Source organism: Schistocerca piceifrons, chromosome 3 (assembly GCF_021461385.2).
Source record: "Schistocerca piceifrons isolate TAMUIC-IGC-003096 chromosome 3, iqSchPice1.1, whole genome shotgun sequence".
In the NCBI taxonomy this organism is placed as follows: Eukaryota; Metazoa; Arthropoda; class Insecta; order Orthoptera; family Acrididae; genus Schistocerca; species Schistocerca piceifrons.
This window is the reverse complement of record NC_060140.1, coordinates 649367263-649388883: the sequence shown is the minus strand read 5'-3', so window position 1 is coordinate 649388883 and position 21621 is coordinate 649367263. Positions and strand designations below refer to the sequence as shown.

The following is a 21621-nucleotide window of genomic DNA, read 5'->3' as shown; positions in this document are numbered from 1 at the left end:
ATAAAATATCCATTTTTTTTCAGAAATTGTAATCATTTGTTTGTCTGTGCATGTATATCATATCTATAGATTTCCGTCCCATTTGTATACTCCCTTTGTTGTACGTAGTCTTCTTTAATATAGTTCAGAGTTATTTATATCTACATGTATTTGTTAATAAATTATGCATCTATTAGTCATCCACAACATCTACCTTGCAAGTCAGCAACCTGATTAACCACTGACTATTTATCTGCATACTTTAATTAGCACATGAAAGGTGAAAGATGATGACTACTGAATATTTTAATAGCTTGACTAAAATATTAGTGCTACACACTGCTCTGTTATCTACATTACAAAAGTCACTTAACAGTAATTCTCCTGGTGCACAAAAATTGTATTCTCGTGTCGTTACTGTTCCACTCACAGTGTCATTCTCTAACGGACAATGTAGATGGCTAGCAAGGTCAGGAGTGTACTGCACACTTGTTCAACAATCATTAATTTACTCTTAATATTTTCTTAGCTTTTCAGATTGTCTTTCAAAATATTTGTAACAAGTGTTTATACTTAAGAGACCACAGCAACAATATGCCAAACATAAAAATGGACAATCTATGACATACTAATGAAGAGCATGGAGTACAGCTGGCCTTTTCTACACGAACATCTGTAGACAAAAACGGCCCCAAATATAAAAAAGGTCACTACAGATGCCTCAAATGATTTGGCAAAAAATATCTGAGTAATAAAAACAACAAACTATATTTAAAAATACAGCTAATCATTCACAAAATCACACAAACCGAGGATTGATGAGCACTGGAATCAACATTGTTAGTGTCACCAATGATCACATTTTTGCAAGTGTAAGTGACAAAAAGGAAATCAAAAATCACACAACATTGCAAAGGATTGCATGAGACCTTCTCAATACTACGATTAGTCACAGTGTTGTGTACATCCTCGAGCATTTAACATTTAAACTTAATGTTCTTTAAATCAACCTGAAAAAATGTTATGATAAACTCTGCTCTTACATGAACTTGTTTTCCATCAATGAAACATCTTCCATTTGGTTAAAGGAATGGAGTGGGATGATTTTGGACACAATAGGATAATGCGGTGATACATGACTCATTAAACACACCACATGAACGTTGCTCTTTTCTTATAAATAATTACATACCTTCCAACAGGCGCTTTAAATCATATACTTTAATTACTGTTTCATTAGATGCAACTGCCAACCAGTTTCGACATACTGAGAATTCTGTATCAGTATAGGTGCTAGCAGGATGCCACACCAAAGACTGTATTGCTTTCTTATGAGGGTAAAGTTTGATTTCTAATAAATCAGGAATTTTCCAGACTTGGACGGACCTGCAAAAAGTAAAACAAAATAAAACTCAATCTGTATGGTGATTCTGTACGGTACAGTTATTATACATTATTTGTTTTTTTCTCTTTATTTGTTATTTTTTATGCATATTTACTACTTACTATTCACTGCTTTCTATAATCTTTGACCAAAAGAAGACAGTGCTTACTACATTTACATGTCCCACACCTTTTTCTTCAAGTTTTCTTACACACACACACACATTTTCACCAATGGGATGCTCCAATCTATTAGTGGTATACTTCCGGGTGTACAGCCAATTTGTTGTTTCCATTTTATGCAGTATTTTCGACAACCTTCCCTCGATGTGTTAGTTAACAGAAGACTATATGAAACACTGGATCACAGTGTAAATAGGCAACTCAGAAGGTGTTCCATACATAGAGCTCTAACACTCTCACAATGAGTGACTCGCTCAGTAATTACATCAACAAACAGTACAGGATGAGTCAAAAGTCCTTGGACACCTTCATAAGTTGGAAGATTAAAGGGAAAATTGAAATGTGATAATGGGAACATAGGTTTGACGTGGGGCCGTAACTTTTGGAGTGAATGTCATTCATGGCCGCCATATTGAAATCCGCCATTTTGGATTCAAGTAATTTTTTTTAAATGGGAAGGGGGGGTGTATGACACACCAAATGACACTCGCTTGAGCTCTGAAATCGAGTGATGTAATTTGTTTTTGTCCATCTTGTACAGTTTAGAAGTTATTAATGTTCAAAGTTACCTTGATACATGTGTTGTAGCAGTCGGTATGAAGATAAATTTCCCAACTTGACTTGATTGAAATGTGGAACATGGATAATTCTTTTCTCAAAAAAATTGTACATGGTGGCAAGACTTGATGTTATCAATATGAACCTACTGCAAAACAACAAAGTGCAGAAATTCTAATGAAGGGTCAACAGCTTGATGACATAACTGACATTCAAGCCGATGTGACGCCAGAGATGAACAAGATTCCAAAGAATTACTTTTCTGACAGTTTCACATGCTTGTAAGAATTTTCTGCGTGTTGTACTCAGACGAAGTATCCGCAACATTCAAAACACCATTTTAATGCTTATCTATGCTTTATTAATCCAGTCTCGACACTTTTTGGACTAGTGCATTACACGAATCCCTGTGAAAAAGTCAGTACATTTTCCCATCCCATAACAGTCCCGAGGAACTAACAGTATAACAATAACAACTATTAATATCAATAATTTAATGATCTAGTCAACTTCACAAGTAAATGTGCAAAATAATGCCAAAGAACTAGTGTGTGTCACAATGTAAACTATAGTAGTTTTCTTGTGCAAGGCAATTCAATTTGTTCCGTTGCAAATGATAAAAATCAAAATTTTTGCATGAATTTCATTATTAGTTATCAATAGTTACGATGGAAATGCGAGTAACCTAGCCCTTGGAGTCCAGAAGACAATATTGTTGTATGTAGATTTGTTAAGCGTTTCAGATAAAACCTGTAATCTTACGAGAAAAAAAGGTGTCCTCAAAGGAATTTTTAGAGGCTGAATAATTATTCATGACATCTTAATACAACCACAAGATGAAAACAATTACACTACTAATCTTTAATTAAATAGCAAAACTAGTTACATGAGGTTCTAGGCTTGCAGCTGGATGACACTGACATCTTACCATATTTAGGCCCCTGGGGTATGACTCGTGGCAAGAGGTTCAGAGTAAATGTAGCATTGGCAATGTGAAGAGATTGGTCTGCTTAGCCATAAAATACAGAATTAGCAGCATACCAACTGCTGTGATGGTGACCATGCTGATCATGCCCCTCTACACCTTTGGATTACAATGGAGGCTACAGCAGAGGCATTGTAGTGATGTATTGCACAACACTTACAGAACCTGTGACGAAGCAAGCTGGGATATTTTTTACCTCCCTTCTTGTTTTGCCATCTGCCTCCTTCAATTCGTTTTTTTTTTTTTTTTTTTTTTTTTTTTTTCCCACTTTTAACTAATTACCATTAACAAATGTGAATATAATCTGTGTTTTCATAAAAGGGAAAGGTTGGCCCTCAGTTTTAAAGAATATAACACCAAATCTAATCTTGTGCTTAGTTTTATGTAGGTAATTGGTTTACTAATTGATATTGACTATTCCTTGTCAGTATCTTTTGTTGTTGGGGGAAATCAGTAATTGTCTCGCAACTTAAATTCTACTTTTGACGTATAAACAAACATAATTCAGTATTCATTATAAACATTTGGAGGAACAACTAATAGTAATCTTAAAGTATCTATTTGGCTCTATTTGTAAACCTGTTAGCAAAACCATCCCTTCATTAATTCCAAAGTAGTTAACAGTTTTGTCAAAAGTATTGTTTGCGTACTTATATTTGTTAATTTCATGATTTAAACAAATAATTCGAACCACCTCTTCTAGTAGAAAAAACTGTTAAAAAAGAACAAATTTTTCAATGCATTCAGTTAATTTAATGAGTTAAGTTTTAACTGTAATTTCTGTGTAGTTTCAGTACCTATTATTGTGAGGATAAATAAAGACCCAATTTTTTGTCAAAAAATAGTCAGTCCACAGCCGAGTTTCAGACGAGGAACCTGTGTTGGTTAGAATGACAACAATGCATCAACTAAACAGTGAAATAAGTGTTATACCAATAGGCTGTGTGTTAAAACAATGACAATGTCTGCTCCATACGTACCTTTCTATTCTTCAAGAACTGTATAATTTGTGATTAGGTTTTTACTGCTTGTAGATGATCAATAATAAACTACTGTAGCAGTTTGCCTGCAAACTATTAATGTGGCTCATGGAAAGTTAAACAATAGTGGACTGGCCATATTAAATGTGTATATGGGGTAGTTGTGTGAAAAGTGGAAGTAAAAGACTGTAAAACGCAACTGAGCATCTGTCACCTACATCATTTAAAGTAGTCTGTATTTGAGTTCCACACCCCATTTTTGAGCTAGTACATTGACACCGAGGGCAACAATCGAAGAACTAAATAAAGCAGGTAGAACTGCTACAAACCAATGAATGATGATCACCACCAGCAGATATGTTTTAGTTTGAACAGTGCGTTTAGACTTTTATACTCTTTGGAAGTTTCAATGGTTTGGGCATGTAATCTGATCTGGTTGGAAGCAACATTTCTACAGGGCATGACAATAGCTGCTTTATTATGATCCATGGTATCTGCTGATTTATGTGGTTTCTTCCAAGCACTCTCATCCTGGCTCAGAGATGCACCACAGATTAAATTAGATTAGATTAATACTTGTTCCATAGATCATGAATACGACACTTCGTAATGATGTGGAACGTGTCAGGTTAATCAAAGATGTCTGTACAAGATATTACATTACACAAAATATTGCATGACACTAATGTTTGCATGACACTAAAGTTTAAGTTGGTTTTTCTCCCCCCTTAATTTATATCTAAAAATTTAGCCAATGAGTAGAAGGGGTTGTCATCTATAAATTCTTTTAATTTATTTTTAAATGTTGGTTGGCTATCTGTCAGGCTTTTGATGCTGTTTGGTAGGTGACCAAAGACTTTAGTGGCAGCATAATTTACCCCTTTCTGTGCCAAAGTCAGATTTAACCCTGCATAGTGAAGATCATCCTTTCTCCTGGTGTTATAGCTATGCACACTGCTATTATTTTTGAACTGGGTAGAAGCTTGCACAGGATAGAGTAGCATGGAGGGCTGCATCAAACCAGTCTCAGGACTGAAGACCACAACAACAACAACGAGGATGAAATAATGATGAAAGACACAACACCCAGTCATCTCGAGGCAGAGAAAATCCCTGACCCTGCCGGGAATAGAACCCAGGACCCTGTGCGTGGGAAGCGAGAACGCTACCGCAAGACCACAAGCCCCACATACCATAGAGCAGTGAGTACCATGACAATTGGCATTATGTCAAAAACAAGAGATGTTAAACTTTCATTAAGATTTTGGAGACCTGTCACTTTATGTAGAACCGAATGCATGAAATACTATATCCCATGTACTGGAATCAATTATTACAAAATGTTAACATTTATTGAAATGGAAGAAGTGCATCCAGACTCGACCACTACTAGGGAAGAACATAAAATATTGTGGTTGACTGTTTGTTCCTAAGATACTTTGCATTTCCCCACAGGAAAGGCAATGGATAATCCATACCTAAATACGGGTCAGCGCATATGAAAATTCAGAAAAATTATGCTCCTTCTGTGGTTATGAAGAAATGTTTGTCTTTCTTCATTACCAATGAATCATACAGTAAGAAGGACTCTCTTCTGTTACTCTTAAAACTTAGTTAATTATGGCATGCCACACACTGTGATGCAATTTTAAAATCCATTCACGAGTGGTTAATCGTGGACCGAGATCCGATCATTCAATGTCGCCACAAAAAACTTTTATCCCTTGAATCTGCTAAAAAATTTTACTGTTACAAAAAGAAACCAATTTATACCACCACTCATTTTCCTTTCTATAAGAGGGTCATTGAGAAAACCAACATATCCTCAGATACAGCAGAACTTAAGGTTTTAAATAGAGGTCTTAAACATAATACCTCAACTTGTCTAGATCAGACTACTGTTAATCAACTGAGTGTGTGAAAATTGCCAGAAACTATTAACAGCAGTCATAGAAAGAAAAAGAAAAATAACCAATAAATTTTTTTTGTAATCTAAAACTCTGCTGATACTTGTATCACATCAAAAACAGTAAATTCCAACCTAGCCATTATACAAAGTATTATGAGTTTTCAAAATGACAGTTCATTCTTACATGTATCTATAAGTAGTTGGACATCATCCAAAATTGTCAGTCTGCATTTTTAAAGTAAATGAGTAACATCTATGTAGGACGTGCTCTCGTTGTTGACTCACATCACAATTACGTACATCCAATATGTGAAAATACATGGACTGACAACTGTGAAACTCAATAATTTTTAAACAAGTACTGTGGACTGTCATTGTGAACTGATTGAGTTATTGTTAGACTCAATGACTCATTTGATGGACTCACTTAAATGAACCACTGGAATGTAACTGTCTTTTAACAGGAACAATACTAAGTGATAACTGCAATATTTTCAAATCAAAATGAACTGTTTACTTCATTCTGTAATTGAAAATGTTACCACTGTGATTGTACATGCTAGCCTGAAGACCTGTGTTAATAATTTGTTTGTAGTGTAAAAACTTGACACTGTAATTAATAACTGAACTTCAAAGGAATTAAATGTGTGCATTACCATCATCTAAACTGTGGTGTCATGTACGTCAATGAACAAACATCACTGTTGTTGTGGTCTTCAGTCCAGAGACTGGTTTGGTGCAGCTCTCCATGCTACTACTCTATCCTGTGCAAGCTTCTTCATCTCCCAGTACCTACTGCAACCTACATCCTTCTGAATCTGCTTAGTGTATTCATCTTTTCATCTCCCTCTACGATTTTTACCCTCCATGCTGCCCTCCAATACTAAATTGGTGATCCCTTGATGCCTCAGAACATGTCCTATCAACCGATCCCTTCTTCTGGTCAAGGTGTGCCACAAATTTCTCCCTAATTCTATTCAGTACCTCCTCATTAGTTATGTGATCTACCCATCTAATCTTCAGCAATCTTCTGTAGCACCACATTTTGAAAGCTTCTATTCTCTTCCTGTCCAAACTAATTATCGTCCATGTTTCACTTCCATACATGGCCACACTCCATACAAATACCTTTAAAAAACGTCTTCCTGACACTTAAATCAATACTCGATGTTAACAAATATCTCTTCTTCAGAAATGCTTTCCTTGCCATTGCCAGTCTACATTTTATATCCCTTCTACTTCGACCATCATCCGTTATTTTGCTCCCCAAATAGCAAAACTCATTTACTACTTTAAGTGTCTCATTTCCTAATCTGATACCCTCAGCATCACCCTATTTAATTTGACTACATTCCATTATCCTCGTATTGCTTTTGTTGATGTTCATCTTATGTCCTCCTTTCAAGACACTGTTCATTCCATTCAGCTGCTCTTCCAGGTCCTTTGCTGTGTCTGACAGAATTACAATGTCATCAACAAACCTCAAAGTTTTTATTTCTTCTCCATGAATTTTAATTCCTACTCCGAATTTTTCTTTTGTTTCCTTTACTACTTGCTCAATATACATATTGAACAACATTGGGGAGAGGCTACAACCCTGTATCACTCCCTTCCCAACCACTGCTTCCCTTTCATTCCCCTCGACTCTAATAACTGCCATCTGGTTTCTGTACAAATTGTAAATAGCTTTTCGCTCCCTGTATTTTACCCCTGCCACCTTCAGAATTTGAAGGAGAGTATTCCAGTCAATCTTGTCAAAAGCGTTCTCTAAGTCTACAAATGCTAGAAACGTAGGTTTGCCTTTCCTTAATCTATTTTCTAAGACAAGTCGTAGGGTCAGTATTGCCTCACGTGTTCCAACATTTCTACGGAATCCAAACTGATCATCCCTGAGGTTGACTTCCACTCGTCTGTAAAGAATTTGTGTTATTATTTTGCACCATGGCTTGTTAAACTGATAGTTCGGTAATTTTCATATCTGTCAAAACCTGCTTTCTTTGGGATTGGAATGGTTATATTCTTCTTGAAGTCAGAGGGTATTTCGCCTGTCTCACACATCTTGCTCACCAGATGGTGGAGTTTTGTCAGGACTGGCTCTCCCAAAGCTATCAGTAGTTCTAATGGAATGTTGTCTACTCCTGGGGCCTTGTTTCGACTTATGTCTTTCAGTGCTTTGTCAAACTCTTCACGCAGTATCGTATCTCCCATTTCATCTTCATCTACCTCCTCTTCCATTTCCATAATATTGTCCTCAAGAACATCGCCCCTATATAGACCCTCTATATACTCCTTCCACCTTTCTGCTTTCCCTTCTTTGCTTAGAACTGGGTTTCCATCTGAGCTCATGATATTCATGCAAGTGGTTCTCTTTTCTCCAAAGGTCTCTTTAATTTTCCTGTAGGCAGTATCTATCTTACCCCTCATGAGATAAGCCTGTACAGCCTTACATTTGTCCTCTAGCCATCCCTGCTTAGCCATTTTGCACTTCCTGCCGATCTCATTTTTGAGACGTTTGTATTCCATTTTGCCTGCTTAATTTACTGCATTTTTATATTTTCTTCTTTCATTAATTAAATTCATTAAATTAAATATTTCTTCTGTTATCCAAGGATTTCTACTAGCCCTCGTCTTTTTACCTACTTGATCCTCTGCTGCCTTCACTATTTCATCCCTCAAAGCTACCTATTCTTCTTCTACAGTATTTCTTTCACACATTCCTCTCAATTGTTGCTTAATGCTCTCCATGAAACACTCTACAACCTCTGGTTCTGTCAGTTTATCCAGACCCCATCTACTTAAATTCCCACCTTTTTGTAGATTCTTCAGTTTTGATCTACAGTTCATAACCAATAGATTGTGGTCAGAGTCCACATTTGCCTCTAGAAATGTCTTACAATTTAAGACCTAGTTCCTAAATCTCTGTCTTACCATTATATAATCTATCGGAAACCTTCAAGTATCTCCAGGCCTCTTGCATGTATACAACGTTCTTTTATGATTCTTGATCCAAGTGTTAGCTATACTCTGTGCAAAATTCCACCAGGCAGCTTCCTCTTTCATTTCTTACCCCCATTCCATATTCACCTACTACATTTCCTTCTGTTCCTTTTCATACTACCGAATTCTAGTCACCCATGACTATTAAATTTTCGTCTCCCTTCACAATCTGAATAATTTCTTTTATTTCATCATACATTTCTTCAATTTCTTCGTCATCTGCAGAGCCACTTGGCATATAAACTTGTACTACTGTAGTAGGTGTGGGCTTCGTATCTATCTTGGCCACAATAATGCGTTCACTATGCTGTTTGTAGTAGCTTACCCGCAATCCTATTTTCCTATTCATTATTAAACCTACTCCTGCATTACCCCTATTTGATTTTGTATTTATAACCCTGTATTCACCTGACCAGAAGTTTTGTTTCTCCTGCCACCGAAATTCACTGATTCCCACTATGTCTAACTTTAACCTATCCATTTCCCTTTTTAAATTTTCTAACCTACCTGCCCGATTAAGGGATCTGACATTCCATGCTCCGATCCGTAGAGCTCCAGTTTTCTTTCTCCTGATAACAATGTCCTCCTGAGCAGATCTCCAACCGGAGATCTGAATGGGGGACTGTTTTACCTGTGGAATATTTTACCCATGAGGATGCCATCATCATTTAACCATACAGTAAAGCTGCATGTTCTTGGGAAAAATTACGGCTGTAGTTTCCCCTTGCTTTCAGCCGTTCACACTACCAGCACAGAAAGGCCATTTTGGTTAGTCTTACAAGGCCAGATCAGTCAATCATCCAGACTGTTGCCCCTGCAACAACTGAAAAGGCTGCTGCCCCTCTTCAGGAACCAAACGTTTGTCTGGCCTCTCAACAGATACACCTCTATTGTGGTTGCACCTACGGTACGGCTATCTGTATCGCTGAGGCACGCAAGCCTCCCCACGAACGGCAAGGTCCATGGTTCATGGGGGACAAACACCATACCATACTCAATTAGATTTTCAGCTTTGCCATGATCAAGAATGGTGCTAACTAGGAGAGGCTACAAAATCTAGGTAAGTTCTGCAGCAAGGTCTGCACACAATTACAAGAGATGTATTCTTCAGTAACAACTCACAAGCATGCTTCTAGGTTCTCATCTATGCAAAACCTCCTTAGTTCAATATTTTTCACTCTGTGTTCAATTTTTACATGTGTGAATATTTTTTGTAGATCATGTTTGGTGCCTTCAATAAGGTGTTAGAGAGAGACATCTCTTTCACTCCACCACAGCTTCAACTATATTTACTTTTTTGCAATTAGTTTCACCAGAGCCCATTTTCAAGAGGTACCTTTTTATGTCAAACTCAGACTCCCAGAATCATAAAAGTTATGTTGCAAAATGCAGATAAAATAATGTTTTGCTTATCATGGAAAAAAAACTATTGTAATCAAACAATGGAAAATCCAGGATGGAATGTACAAACATTACGAAAAGGAAAGTTGCATCTCACCATATAGTGGAGATGCTGAGTCGCAGATAGGCACAACAAAAAGACTGTCAAAATATAAGCTTTTGGCCCTCAAAAGACTTTTTCGAAAATAGATGACCCCCCCCCCCCCACACACACACACAAAGTGCGCCTGCATGCACGCACAGACATAACTCACACACGTAACTGCAGCCTCTGGCAGCTGAAGTCACACTGCAAGAACAGTAGCACTCTGCATGATAGGAGTGGCAATTGGGTGGGGGTAAGGAGGAGGCTGGGGTGAGGAGGGATAGCAGGACAGGGCTGAGGGACAGTGAAGTGCTCCTGGGGAGTGTACAAGAGCGAAGTGGAGAGTGGGTAGGGCAGCTAGATGCAGTTGAGAGGTTAGACGGAGGGCAGGGAAGAGGGGGAGAGGTGGAGGGTATGGGGTGGATTGTAGAAACATAAAAGGTAAAAAGACTGGGTATGATGGTGGAGTGAAGGCTGTGTAGTGCTAGAATGGGAACAGGGAAGGGTCTGGATGGGTGAGAAAAATATCTAGCAAAGGTTGAGGCCAGGAGGATTACAGAAATGTAGGATATATTGCAAGGGGGAGTTCCCACCAGTGCAATTCAGAAAAACTGGTGTTGGTGGGCACAGGCTGTGAAGCAGTCACTGAAATGAAGGATGTCGTGTTGGGCAGCGCACTCAGCAAGAGGGTGGTCCACTTGTTTCGCCACCAACCCTACCAATCAGACTCAACCAAAGACCAATGTTAAACTCTGCCTGACTCAGTTCAGTCCTCCAGCCAACCGTGATCCACCCCCACAGCCCCCAAATCACCAACTGTTAACAGAACTTTTAAACCTCGAACCTCGCCTCACCATCATTCCCCAAATTTCTCAACATGCAAATTAATCTTACATCCACAGAATCAGCAGCAGTCCACCATCTAAAACAGATCCCAACCTTACGATCCTATCTGCCGACAAAAGCTCCACCACTGTTGTTTTCAACCACAAAAGGATTCTGCCAGCTGTCATACATCTACCTACAAACCTTGCCACAGTGACCCCATTCCAGAAATCCAGCAGGATCTCCAGTCTTTCCTCAAATTCCTTGAGCCCTTCCCAGAACCTCTCACCGGAGCCCATCTCTCTCCTCACCCCTACCACTCCCTGCACTCCTACCTTCTACATGCTTCCTAAAGTCCATAAACCCAACCACCCAGGACACCTCATTGTGGCCAGTTACTGTGGCCCCACTGAGATAGTCTCTGCTTTCATAGACCAACATCTTCAGCCTACTACCCGGAAACTACTCCCCTATATAAAAGATACCAAACCATTTCCACCACCAACTCTCCACAGTTCCTGTCCCTATACCACACAGTGCCCTGCTCATCACTACAGATGTCATCTCCCTTTACACTAACATCCCTAATGCCCATGGCCTTACCACTGTTGAACACTACCCTTCCCAACACCTGATGGATTCCAAACCAACAGCCTCCTTCCAAGTCACCATGACCAGCTATATTCTCACCCACAATTACTTCTCCTTTGAAGGCATTACCTACAAACAAATCTGGGGTATGGCTATGGGCATTCACATGGCACCATCCTATGCCAACCTTTATGGACCACCTAGAGGAATCCTTCCTGAACAACCAGAATCCTAAACCTCTCACCTTGTTCAGATTCACTGATGACATCTTTGCATTCTGGATGGAGGGTGAGGGACACCCTATCCACATTCGTCCAGAACCTCAACAGCTTCTCCCCCATTTGCTTCACCTGGTCCTACTCAACCCAACAAACCACCTTCCTAGATGTTGACCTCCACCTCAAAGATGGCTTCATCAGTACCTCTGTCCATATCACACCTACTAACCACTAGCAATACCTCCACTTTGACAGCTGCCACTCGTTCCATACCAAGAAGTCCCTTCCTTACTTCCTAGCCACCTGTGGTCATTGCATCTGCAGTGATGAGCAGTCCCTCTTGAAATATATCGAGGGTCTCACTGGGGCCTTCACAAACCATAATTATCCTCCCAACCTTGTACAAAAACAAATCTCTCATGCCTTATCTTTCCCGTCTCCCAGAACTTCTCAAAGTCTCACCGTATGGCCACAGAGGAGCATTCCCCTTGTAACTTTGTACCATCCAGGACTGGAGCAACTGAATTACATTCTCCACCAGGGTTTCGACTACCTCTCATTGTACCCTGAAAAGAGAAATGTACTGCCCACTGTCCTTTCCACACACCCCACAGTGGTATTCCACCGTCCACCAAACCTACACAATATACTCGTCCATCCCTATACGACCCCTGCTCCCAACCCCTTACCTAATATCCCTGTAATACACCTAAATGCAAGAACAGTCCCATACATCCTCCTGCTACCACCACCTACTCCAGTCCCAGCACAAGAATCACCTATCCCATTTAAGGCAGAGCTACCTGTGAAACCAGTCATGTAATCTACAAGCTAAACTACAACCACTGTGCTGCATTCTATTTGGGCATGACAACCAACAAACTGTCTGTCCACATGAATGGCCACCAACAAACTATAGCCAAGAAACAAGTGGACCACCCTGTTGCTGAGCACACTGCCCAACATGACATTCTTCATTTCAATGACTGCTTCACAGTCAGTGCCGTAGGGATCCTTCCCACAAACACCAGCTTTTCTGAATTGCACAGGTGGGAACTCCCCCAGCAATATACCCTACATTCCCTAACCCTCCTGGCCCCAAACTTTGTTGGTCATTTTTCTCACCCATACAGCCCCTTCCCTGTTCCCATTCCAGCACTACTCAGCCCTCACTCCATCAATGCATCCAGTCTTTTTACTTCTCTCCTTTTCCGCATCTAATCATTAGCATGTTTCCTACTATATCACTTGATCTTTCTCCATCAAAATATTTGCACAAAGCCCCTATGTTCTCTGTAATCTGGCTATGTGCAGCTTTGCTTTCATCACACTGTTACCTTAATATTACACCTATGCATCTCCTTCATCCTACATTTTACAAATTCTGTACCTTTGTCTTTCTCTTGTTACTATTTCCCAATTCCCACTGCCTCTTTCCCTTTAATCAGTCTAAATAAAAAAAAGGCATTTCTAATGAATCATTCTTCTCTACTCCATCATTCTGTTATTACTCTTACACAATCCACAACGTCTTGAGAGAACCTCACCAAATTCTTCATTTGCCTTCATGCAAGTGAAAGACCAACGCACAATTCTCACATTACTGACTAATCTATCACAAATTCAGTATTTATGAAATGTGACAATTTTCCAATAATAGAAACATGGAAACACATGTCCTGTACTTAAACTACAGAACACAAATAACTATTCAACAATATCAAAATCAGTTCTTAACATATGATGAACTGAAAAGCAACGGCACAACATGCGTAGATTTGTAGGCAGAAGTAACCACTAGGAAGTAAACACTACACAGATAACTACTTAAAGGGAGATTTCGTGACACAGAAAACAAGAAAAAAATTAAAAACAACTACTGTAGTATGCTGAACAACAGTATTATGCAGCAGCTATTATGAAAAGTATTCCAGTGAATCAAAATAACAGAGTATTCTAAAAAGTAACCTGTCACTAATTCACAGTGAAGAGTATTTTTTGCTAGAATCATTCAAATCACACAGCAGCAGCAAAAACCAAAGAGGAGGAAGTCAAAAGTACTGTGGTATCTGCTAACTGTGAACTAATTTTTGTGCATACTCATCCATCAGAAAGAAACAGAAACTTTGGGAAGTGGTGATTAGGTTCACATTTACCTACTAAACATGCAAAAATAAACTTACTAACCCATCGTCATTACCAACAGCCAACAAGCTGCACTCGGAATTCCAGGAAACTTCTGTCTTAGAGCCTTTATTCTGTAGACTGCTTTCTTTTCTCAGTTCAGAATTCAGGAGATGTGGAGCTAATGAAAAAAGGAAAAGAAAGTAAAATATAAAATTTTGTTCATCCTTTTGAGAAGGCAAGATGCCTTTTTTTTTATATCTGATCCATAAACACGTACAACATTGACAAGCAAAGGACAAATCATAAGACGGAGAACATGAAATCTTATAAGACACAAAATCATTCTAATTTTTCCAATTACATTAAAATTCTGCAGAATTAGTTATATACAAACTGCTGCTTCACAGAACAAATATGACTGATATGACAATAATGTAGCTGCATCTCAGCAGCAAGGTAGAAAGCATCCAAGTCTGTGACATAGTGCTGGTAGACGCATCATTTTTATTACAGTGATGGGTAGCTCCTATGGAGGTAAAAGATTTGTCATGGCATTACTATCCATCTGATTAGCCTGAGCCGGGCAGTCTGTGGATGGCTTTTAAGGCGGTTTTCCACCTGCCTCAGCAAATGCAGGCTGATTCCCCTTATTCTGTATCAGTTACACAATGTCGGCGGTTGCTCCGCAAACACTTTCTCCACGTATGCGTACACCATCATTACTCTACCATGCAAACATTGGTGTTACACTCGTCTGGTGCGAGGCATTCCCAGGGGGTCCACTGGGGACCGAACCACACAATAGCCCTGGGTTCAGTGTGGGGCAGTGGTGGGGTGAGTTGACTGCTATAGCCTGTTGTGGGGTTGCGTACCACTGAGGTGATGAGTGCTGGCTTGGGGGAAACGGGCGGGGGGGGGGGGGGGGGGGGGGGGAACGGGCGGGGGGGGGGGGGGGGTAAAGTCTACAATGACTAATAAGCCATTGTGCTGAAGTTAAAATTTATCAGAAACCTAACTAGATAAATGTTTTCATTTGAATCTAGGATTTTCAGAGTGAAATTTTTAATTTTAAAATGGTTTTATCAGGGTGGAAATTATAGGAAAAACTATCACAAATCAGTCCCAAAACACATTTCTTCTGACAATGAAAAACATGAAATAACACACACAAGTTTATAGCACAACATGTGAGCATTTGACAAACCACACACCAATGTTTTCTACATTATATGAAGTTTCCTGGGGCATACACATCCTACTGCATGCAAATTATGTACAAACCAGCTGAATTACTTAATGTGTATAGTAATGTTTCCACACAAAATCTATGATGTAAGCAAACGACAACAGTTACCCCAGACATTCTTGGAATGGAGAAGAAGGTGACATAAGGTGACATCGTGAAAATGATGCCCTGTGCCAGCCATAAACATGTACCACCTCATTTGATCAATCACAGTCTTCTATATATCCATTCCATGGTCTGCAGTATTTTGCTTCAAGTTCCGAAAGCATCTCACAACATCGTAACACTAGACAGATGTGAGATATGGAAGTCCCAGTGGTCAAAAGTTTGTATTATTTTAGTGGGACATGTGTGATGATAAATAATAATAATAATAATAATTATCATCATCATTTGTTGAAATAATCAGCAATCGGCTGCACAAAGAAATTTTATTACTTTACCAATTTCAGGCACCTCATGCCCAACTTCAGAAGATAGTACCAAAAAATATACCACAAATAACTGACTAGAAGTTCGATAAGAATATCAAAATTTAAAAATTTAATGCTCAATAAATGGTAGATACTTACAATTATTGCCTTACTTAGCTTCAAAAGTAAGATATATGCAGCATATTGCTGTGGTTCTAGAAAGTATACCAACAATATATAAGACAACAACGAATCCAATAATGCAAAAAGAGCTCATAAATGCTTTCATGTGGTTCACAGTTTCTGTACAAAAATGGGGCTGATTCCACTTGTCGGCTTTGAGCAATGTCGTTGGCAATACCTAAGGCAGAGACACTACATCTTCAATAGCAACTGATCATACCCATAAACAAATGAATGTAGCATACGATAAAATTATATTCACAGTTCACCTGATTAATTACTTAGCTGTTTACTATATTTTACTGCTCAAAAGAAGAATTAATGTTTTTAAGTTGGTAATATTAAACTCGCTGTTACTGAACTAGTGTGTGTAGTGTCTCTGTTTGTATGTCTGTGAAGTGCAATATTCTGTGTGGTGTTGACAACCCCCACAAAGTACATAATTTTGTACATGTAGACAAGTTACTCTTGTGGTGGAGAAGCAGCTGCCAACTCCAACGGTTGCCTGTAAAATTACTGAAATGTAAGAGAAAGAAAACTACTATAGGATCTTCTGAGATTGGAACACTGCCATTCGCATTTGGTCATTTGATGATTGTCTGCGAGTGAAATGAGTTTCTTTTAGCAGAGAAAACTTTCTCTGTGCTTTTGACCGTGTTATTGAAGTAGGTTCTACAGCAAACATCAACCACCAAATGTTCGAAGTCCTATATAAGCTTACAGTAGATAATAGTTAATCACAGAATCCTTTGATCAAAATTACATACATGCAATTACCTTTGAAAAGCTACAGACTGTATTATGGCCATTACTAAACTCCATATTAACATTACATATCACTTGTGAATCTCAAAAAACACAAATTATACAATATGGCGGCTAACAATGACTGTTTCATTGTACACACTTCCTACACATCCTCTCGGTATTCTGTCTCGTAAGAAAGTCCTGTCACATACTGATTTTCTTACTTTTCTTTGCTTGCCATGGAGCAACTCTAAGTCACGGAATAAATATTTCACTCGCACAGGCGAAACGCGCCACCTCGTGATATACTGGGTGATCAAAAAGTCAGTGTAAATTTGAAAACTTAATAAACCACGGAATAATGTAGATAGAGAGGTAAAAATTGACACACATGCTTGGAATGACATGGGGTTTTATTAGAACAGGATGGCACTCCACCCCATATTGCTAGACATGTAAAAGATCTCTTGCACGCATCGTTTGGTGATGATCGTGTGCTCAGCCGCCACTTTCGTCATGCTTGACCTCCTGGGTCCCCAGACCTTAGTCCGTGCGGTTATAGCTTTTGGGGTTACCTGAAGTTGCAAGTGTATGGTGATTGACTGACATCTCTAGGGATGCTGAAAGACAAAATCTGGCGCCAATGCCTCACCATAACTCCGGACATGCTTTACAGTGCTGTTCACAAAATTATTCCTCGATTACAGCTATTGTTGAGGAATGATGGTGGACATATTGAGCATTTCCTGTAAAGAACATCATCTTTGCTTTGTCTTACTTTGTTATGCTAATTATTGCTATTCTGATCAGATGAAGCGCCATCTGTCGGACATTTTTCTAACTTTTGTATTTTTTTGGTTCTAATAAAACCCCATGTCACTCCAAGCATGTGTCAATTTGTACCTCTCTATCTACATTATTCCATGATTTATTCAGTTTTCAAATTTATACTGACTTTTTGATCACCCGGTATATTCAATTTAAAACAATAACAATAGGAAAGTCGTTGAACCGATTTGTATCCGCTAGCATGGACCAAGGGATATTATATGGCACCCCATGGGAGCAAAAATTGGTTTACAACGTTTTGCAAACCCCTTCTGCACTCACTGCATACGACTATGCCTACTTCAGGCTGGACTACACTTAACAAACACCGCTGACCATAGGTGATTGGTAGGGCAACGGCCTTTTTAGATTTCGGACCTCCCCGTCTGGGAAAAGCCCCCACAGGAAACCATTGAAAACCAGAAGTGAGGTCAGCCAACCTGGTTTCCAAATCCCATTTCGAATTTTTGTAGTTGTAACTGAAATTTCTTAATTTAAAATACAATCTTATTGTTCAGTTTTTTCACAATTAGTTATTGCAGAACAGCTGGGTCACATCGGTCAATCTCACAGGGAAGCTGGGTGCTGCATGGCAGGCTGGTCCCAAATGATGACTCTCTCCCTCAAAACTGCTACTGGGACGTGTAGTCGATGGATCGGGATCGGGTTGTCCCTCGCGGTGGACCAGGTGTTTACGGGCTCACATCGGGATCAGGAATGGGAAGTGGTGAACATGAAACAGAATGACCAGTCTGAGCCTTCTGAAGCCTTACTCTGAATTTTTTCTAGGCCCTGAAATTGTTAGTCGATTGGCATACTAACATGTTTCTGGACTGGCATGATAGTTTCAGATCAAGTTTTTCTCTGTTCATTATTCACCATTATTTCTCAATTATGACACTTTTGTTAAATATCACTGTTTTTATACCCTATTTTCATTGAATTACACTGTGGATCCATCTCAACACGATATGAGTTCTCATAATGTTCCTAATTATGGTGCATTGTTTGTACTCTATCAACAGTCACAGGTTGTCCATGGACACGCAAGATTACACAGCACTTATATTTTGACAACTTCATATATTATTTAATCAGTCATATATTCCCTCATATACAATGTCATATGACTTTGCTTGCTTCACTGTAAGTCCATTTGCTCAAGTAATACAAATAATTAACCACCAATACATGGTAATTTCTCGCTAGCATCCGAATCTAACATAACTCAGCTCAGCCACCATTAGTTTACCTTTTACAAGACACTGAAATTTTGGTTATGTAGCAAAGGTCCTCCTAACTGTAGTAAAGTCAATCACAATATGACATGCACACTCCTGCTCTTTGTTATCTAGTATCCCCAGAAAAATTATTTTGCATTAGCATACTTCTCAGACAAGTGCATGAAATTCACTGTCCAGAGCTACTTGGAATCATTTCCTATCAAAATCTTTGCTTCCAGTACATACTGACACGATCACTCATAAACTACTTCACTCTTTATACTTAAATGAGAACATGAGCACATACAAAATTAAAATTAATTCTGGAAATAAACACAAAAGTTATTCACATACACATAACAGTATACAATCAGCATCAGCTTCCTCCTGTGGTTCTGCTAAAAACAAACATCAATACACTTACTTATCTAACTACACCTACCTCCACCTAAAAACGAATTGAAAAAAAATCTCCTTAATATATACAATCTTTACTAGAGACTGGACTAATTATAATTTCGCATAGTACTTTTTAATATCATGGTGAGGATAGAGTCCCTTCACCTTTCCCGTCACTGGGTAGGCCAATAGATATGTCCCAGGATGTGGAATCCTTATTATTTCAAACGGTCCAACAATTTCAATTTCTTGTACCTCTTCTTCAATAAGATGCCAGTGGATGAGTGTGCAACAACACACTACCCCCTAAAGCAAAAGTTTGTGTTTTCTTTATCTTACTGTCATATTTTACCTTTCTCTTTCTGGCCCTTTTGGCCACTAAAGCCAACTTAATCTTTTCTTCCCAAGTAGACTATTCACCCACTCATTCCTTTCTTCCTTTTGAAACATTAATTCCTCTGGTGTGAAACCCGTTGAGGTATGCGGTAAAGAATTTACAATGTTTTTGAATTCTTGCACATATTCTATCGACCATGTTTGACTATTCGGACAATATGTCCTCATAAATCAACTAAGCCCATGAAAAACCCTCTCAATCGGGCTCGCTTGTGTATTAAATCTTGATGTTAGTATTTGTTTAATCCCTTTTTGCTCCAATGTGTTCCTCCAGCTGAATAATTACTGCCATTATCTGATATAATAGCTTGTGGTTTCCCTACTTGCGGTACATATTCCAGCAATAATTTCAAAAGATGGTGTTCATTGGATATAACTTCACATGTTTTGTAAATACATCCAAGAAGCCTTCAATGTATCTATATCCTCCTCGTGCTCTAGGTAATGCCCCACAGACATCTAAGGATACCTAAGCTAGTCATTTCTCTGGTAATATATGCTACCTTTATTATTAAGTTTTGTTTTTTGACACATTACACACATTCTAATGACCTTCTGTACTTTCCATTGCAAATTAGGAAAGTAGCAATATGTTCGTAGCTTAATGGCACACTAAATCACTCCAAAGTGGCCCCATGCCAGATGTGTATGAGGTGTGTTTTTTAAGTAAGTACCGTTTTGAAATTAAAAAAAGATGTGCTAAGATATCTCAATAATTTTATTTTTACCTGAAAGCCTGTACCTTAATCTACACACTGACGTCCTTGTTTACGTTGTGTACTGAGTGTTTAAGACGTCTCCGATAATCATGAGTCCCACCGACTGTGAAGTATGGGCTGTTGTAAGATTTCTTAGTGCTAAAGGCCTAAAAGCAATCGATATTCATCATGAGATCTGTGCAGTTTATGGAGAAAACATAATGAGTGATGGAATGGTAAGAAAGTGGGTGAGAGCATTTAAAGCTGGCAGCACAAATGTGCATGATGAATAACGGAGTGCACGTCCTTTGGTCGTTAATGAAAGTTTGGTGCAGGAAGTGGACAATAAGATGAGAAAACAGACACTTTACGATTTCTTCCTTGCGGGATGTCTTTCCTAATGTTTCCCGTAGTGTTTTGTATGGCATTGTGGCCGAGCACTTGAATTACCGAAAATTGTGCATACGTTGGGTACCAAAAATGTTGACGGATGTGCACAAAAACCAAATGTTTAGACAGTGCATTGACTTTCCTTAAGTGGTATCACAACGACGTTGATGATTTCTTAAGCCAAATTGTTACAGGCGATGAAACATGGATGGCCTACGTCACACTAGAATCAAAGCAACAGTCCATGTAAGTTGAGCAAGGGCATCGTTTTGCTGCAAGACAATGCCTGTCCGCCTGTGGCGAATCAGACCAAAGATCTCATCACATCTTTTCGATGGGAAACTCTACATCATCCTCTGTACAGCCCCGATCTTGCGCCCAGTGACTACCATCTGTTCCTGCACTTGAAGAAACACCTGGGGGGTCAGCGTCTTCAAGACGATGACAAAGTCAAAACAGTGGTGATGCAGTGGTTAACAAGTCAGGCGGCAGACTTCTATGAGGAGGGTATTCAAGAACTGGTACAACATTATGACAAGTGCCTCAATATTGACAGAAATTATGTATAAAAGTAGTTTAAGGTACGGGCTTTAATGCAAAAATAAAATTATTGAGATATCTTAGCAAGTCATTTTTAAGTTTCAAAATGGTCTTACTTCAATACACGCTTCGTATATTGTATCAACTTGACTTCATGGCTTTCAGAAATACATACACACCAATTATCTCCTTTCAATACGATGGAATAAAACTCCATTTATCACCTTAAAATAGTCTTTAAGGATGGTGTACTCAGACTGTTCCAATTTCTGTTGGCCACCACACCAGCATATATCCTATTTCTGCAACTTCTCCATCCCTTGGCATAGTTCCAAAT

At 38.9% G+C, this 21621-nt stretch overlaps 1 protein-coding gene across 1 annotated transcript in view; it reads right to left on the bottom strand.

The window, feature by feature from the left end:
- The window catches only part of LOC124789327 (gem-associated protein 5), a 366866-nt gene that overhangs the window by 176730 nt on the left and 168515 nt on the right, over window positions 1–21621 (bottom strand). Inside the window, exons 10-11 of the mRNA XM_047256646.1 lie at window positions 14282–14399; window positions 1172–1365 (exon numbers count right to left, since the gene is read on the bottom strand). Coding sequence (XP_047112602.1) covers window positions 1172–1365; window positions 14282–14399 — 312 coding nt within the window. The remainder of the gene's footprint in view (window positions 1–1171; window positions 1366–14281; window positions 14400–21621) is intronic.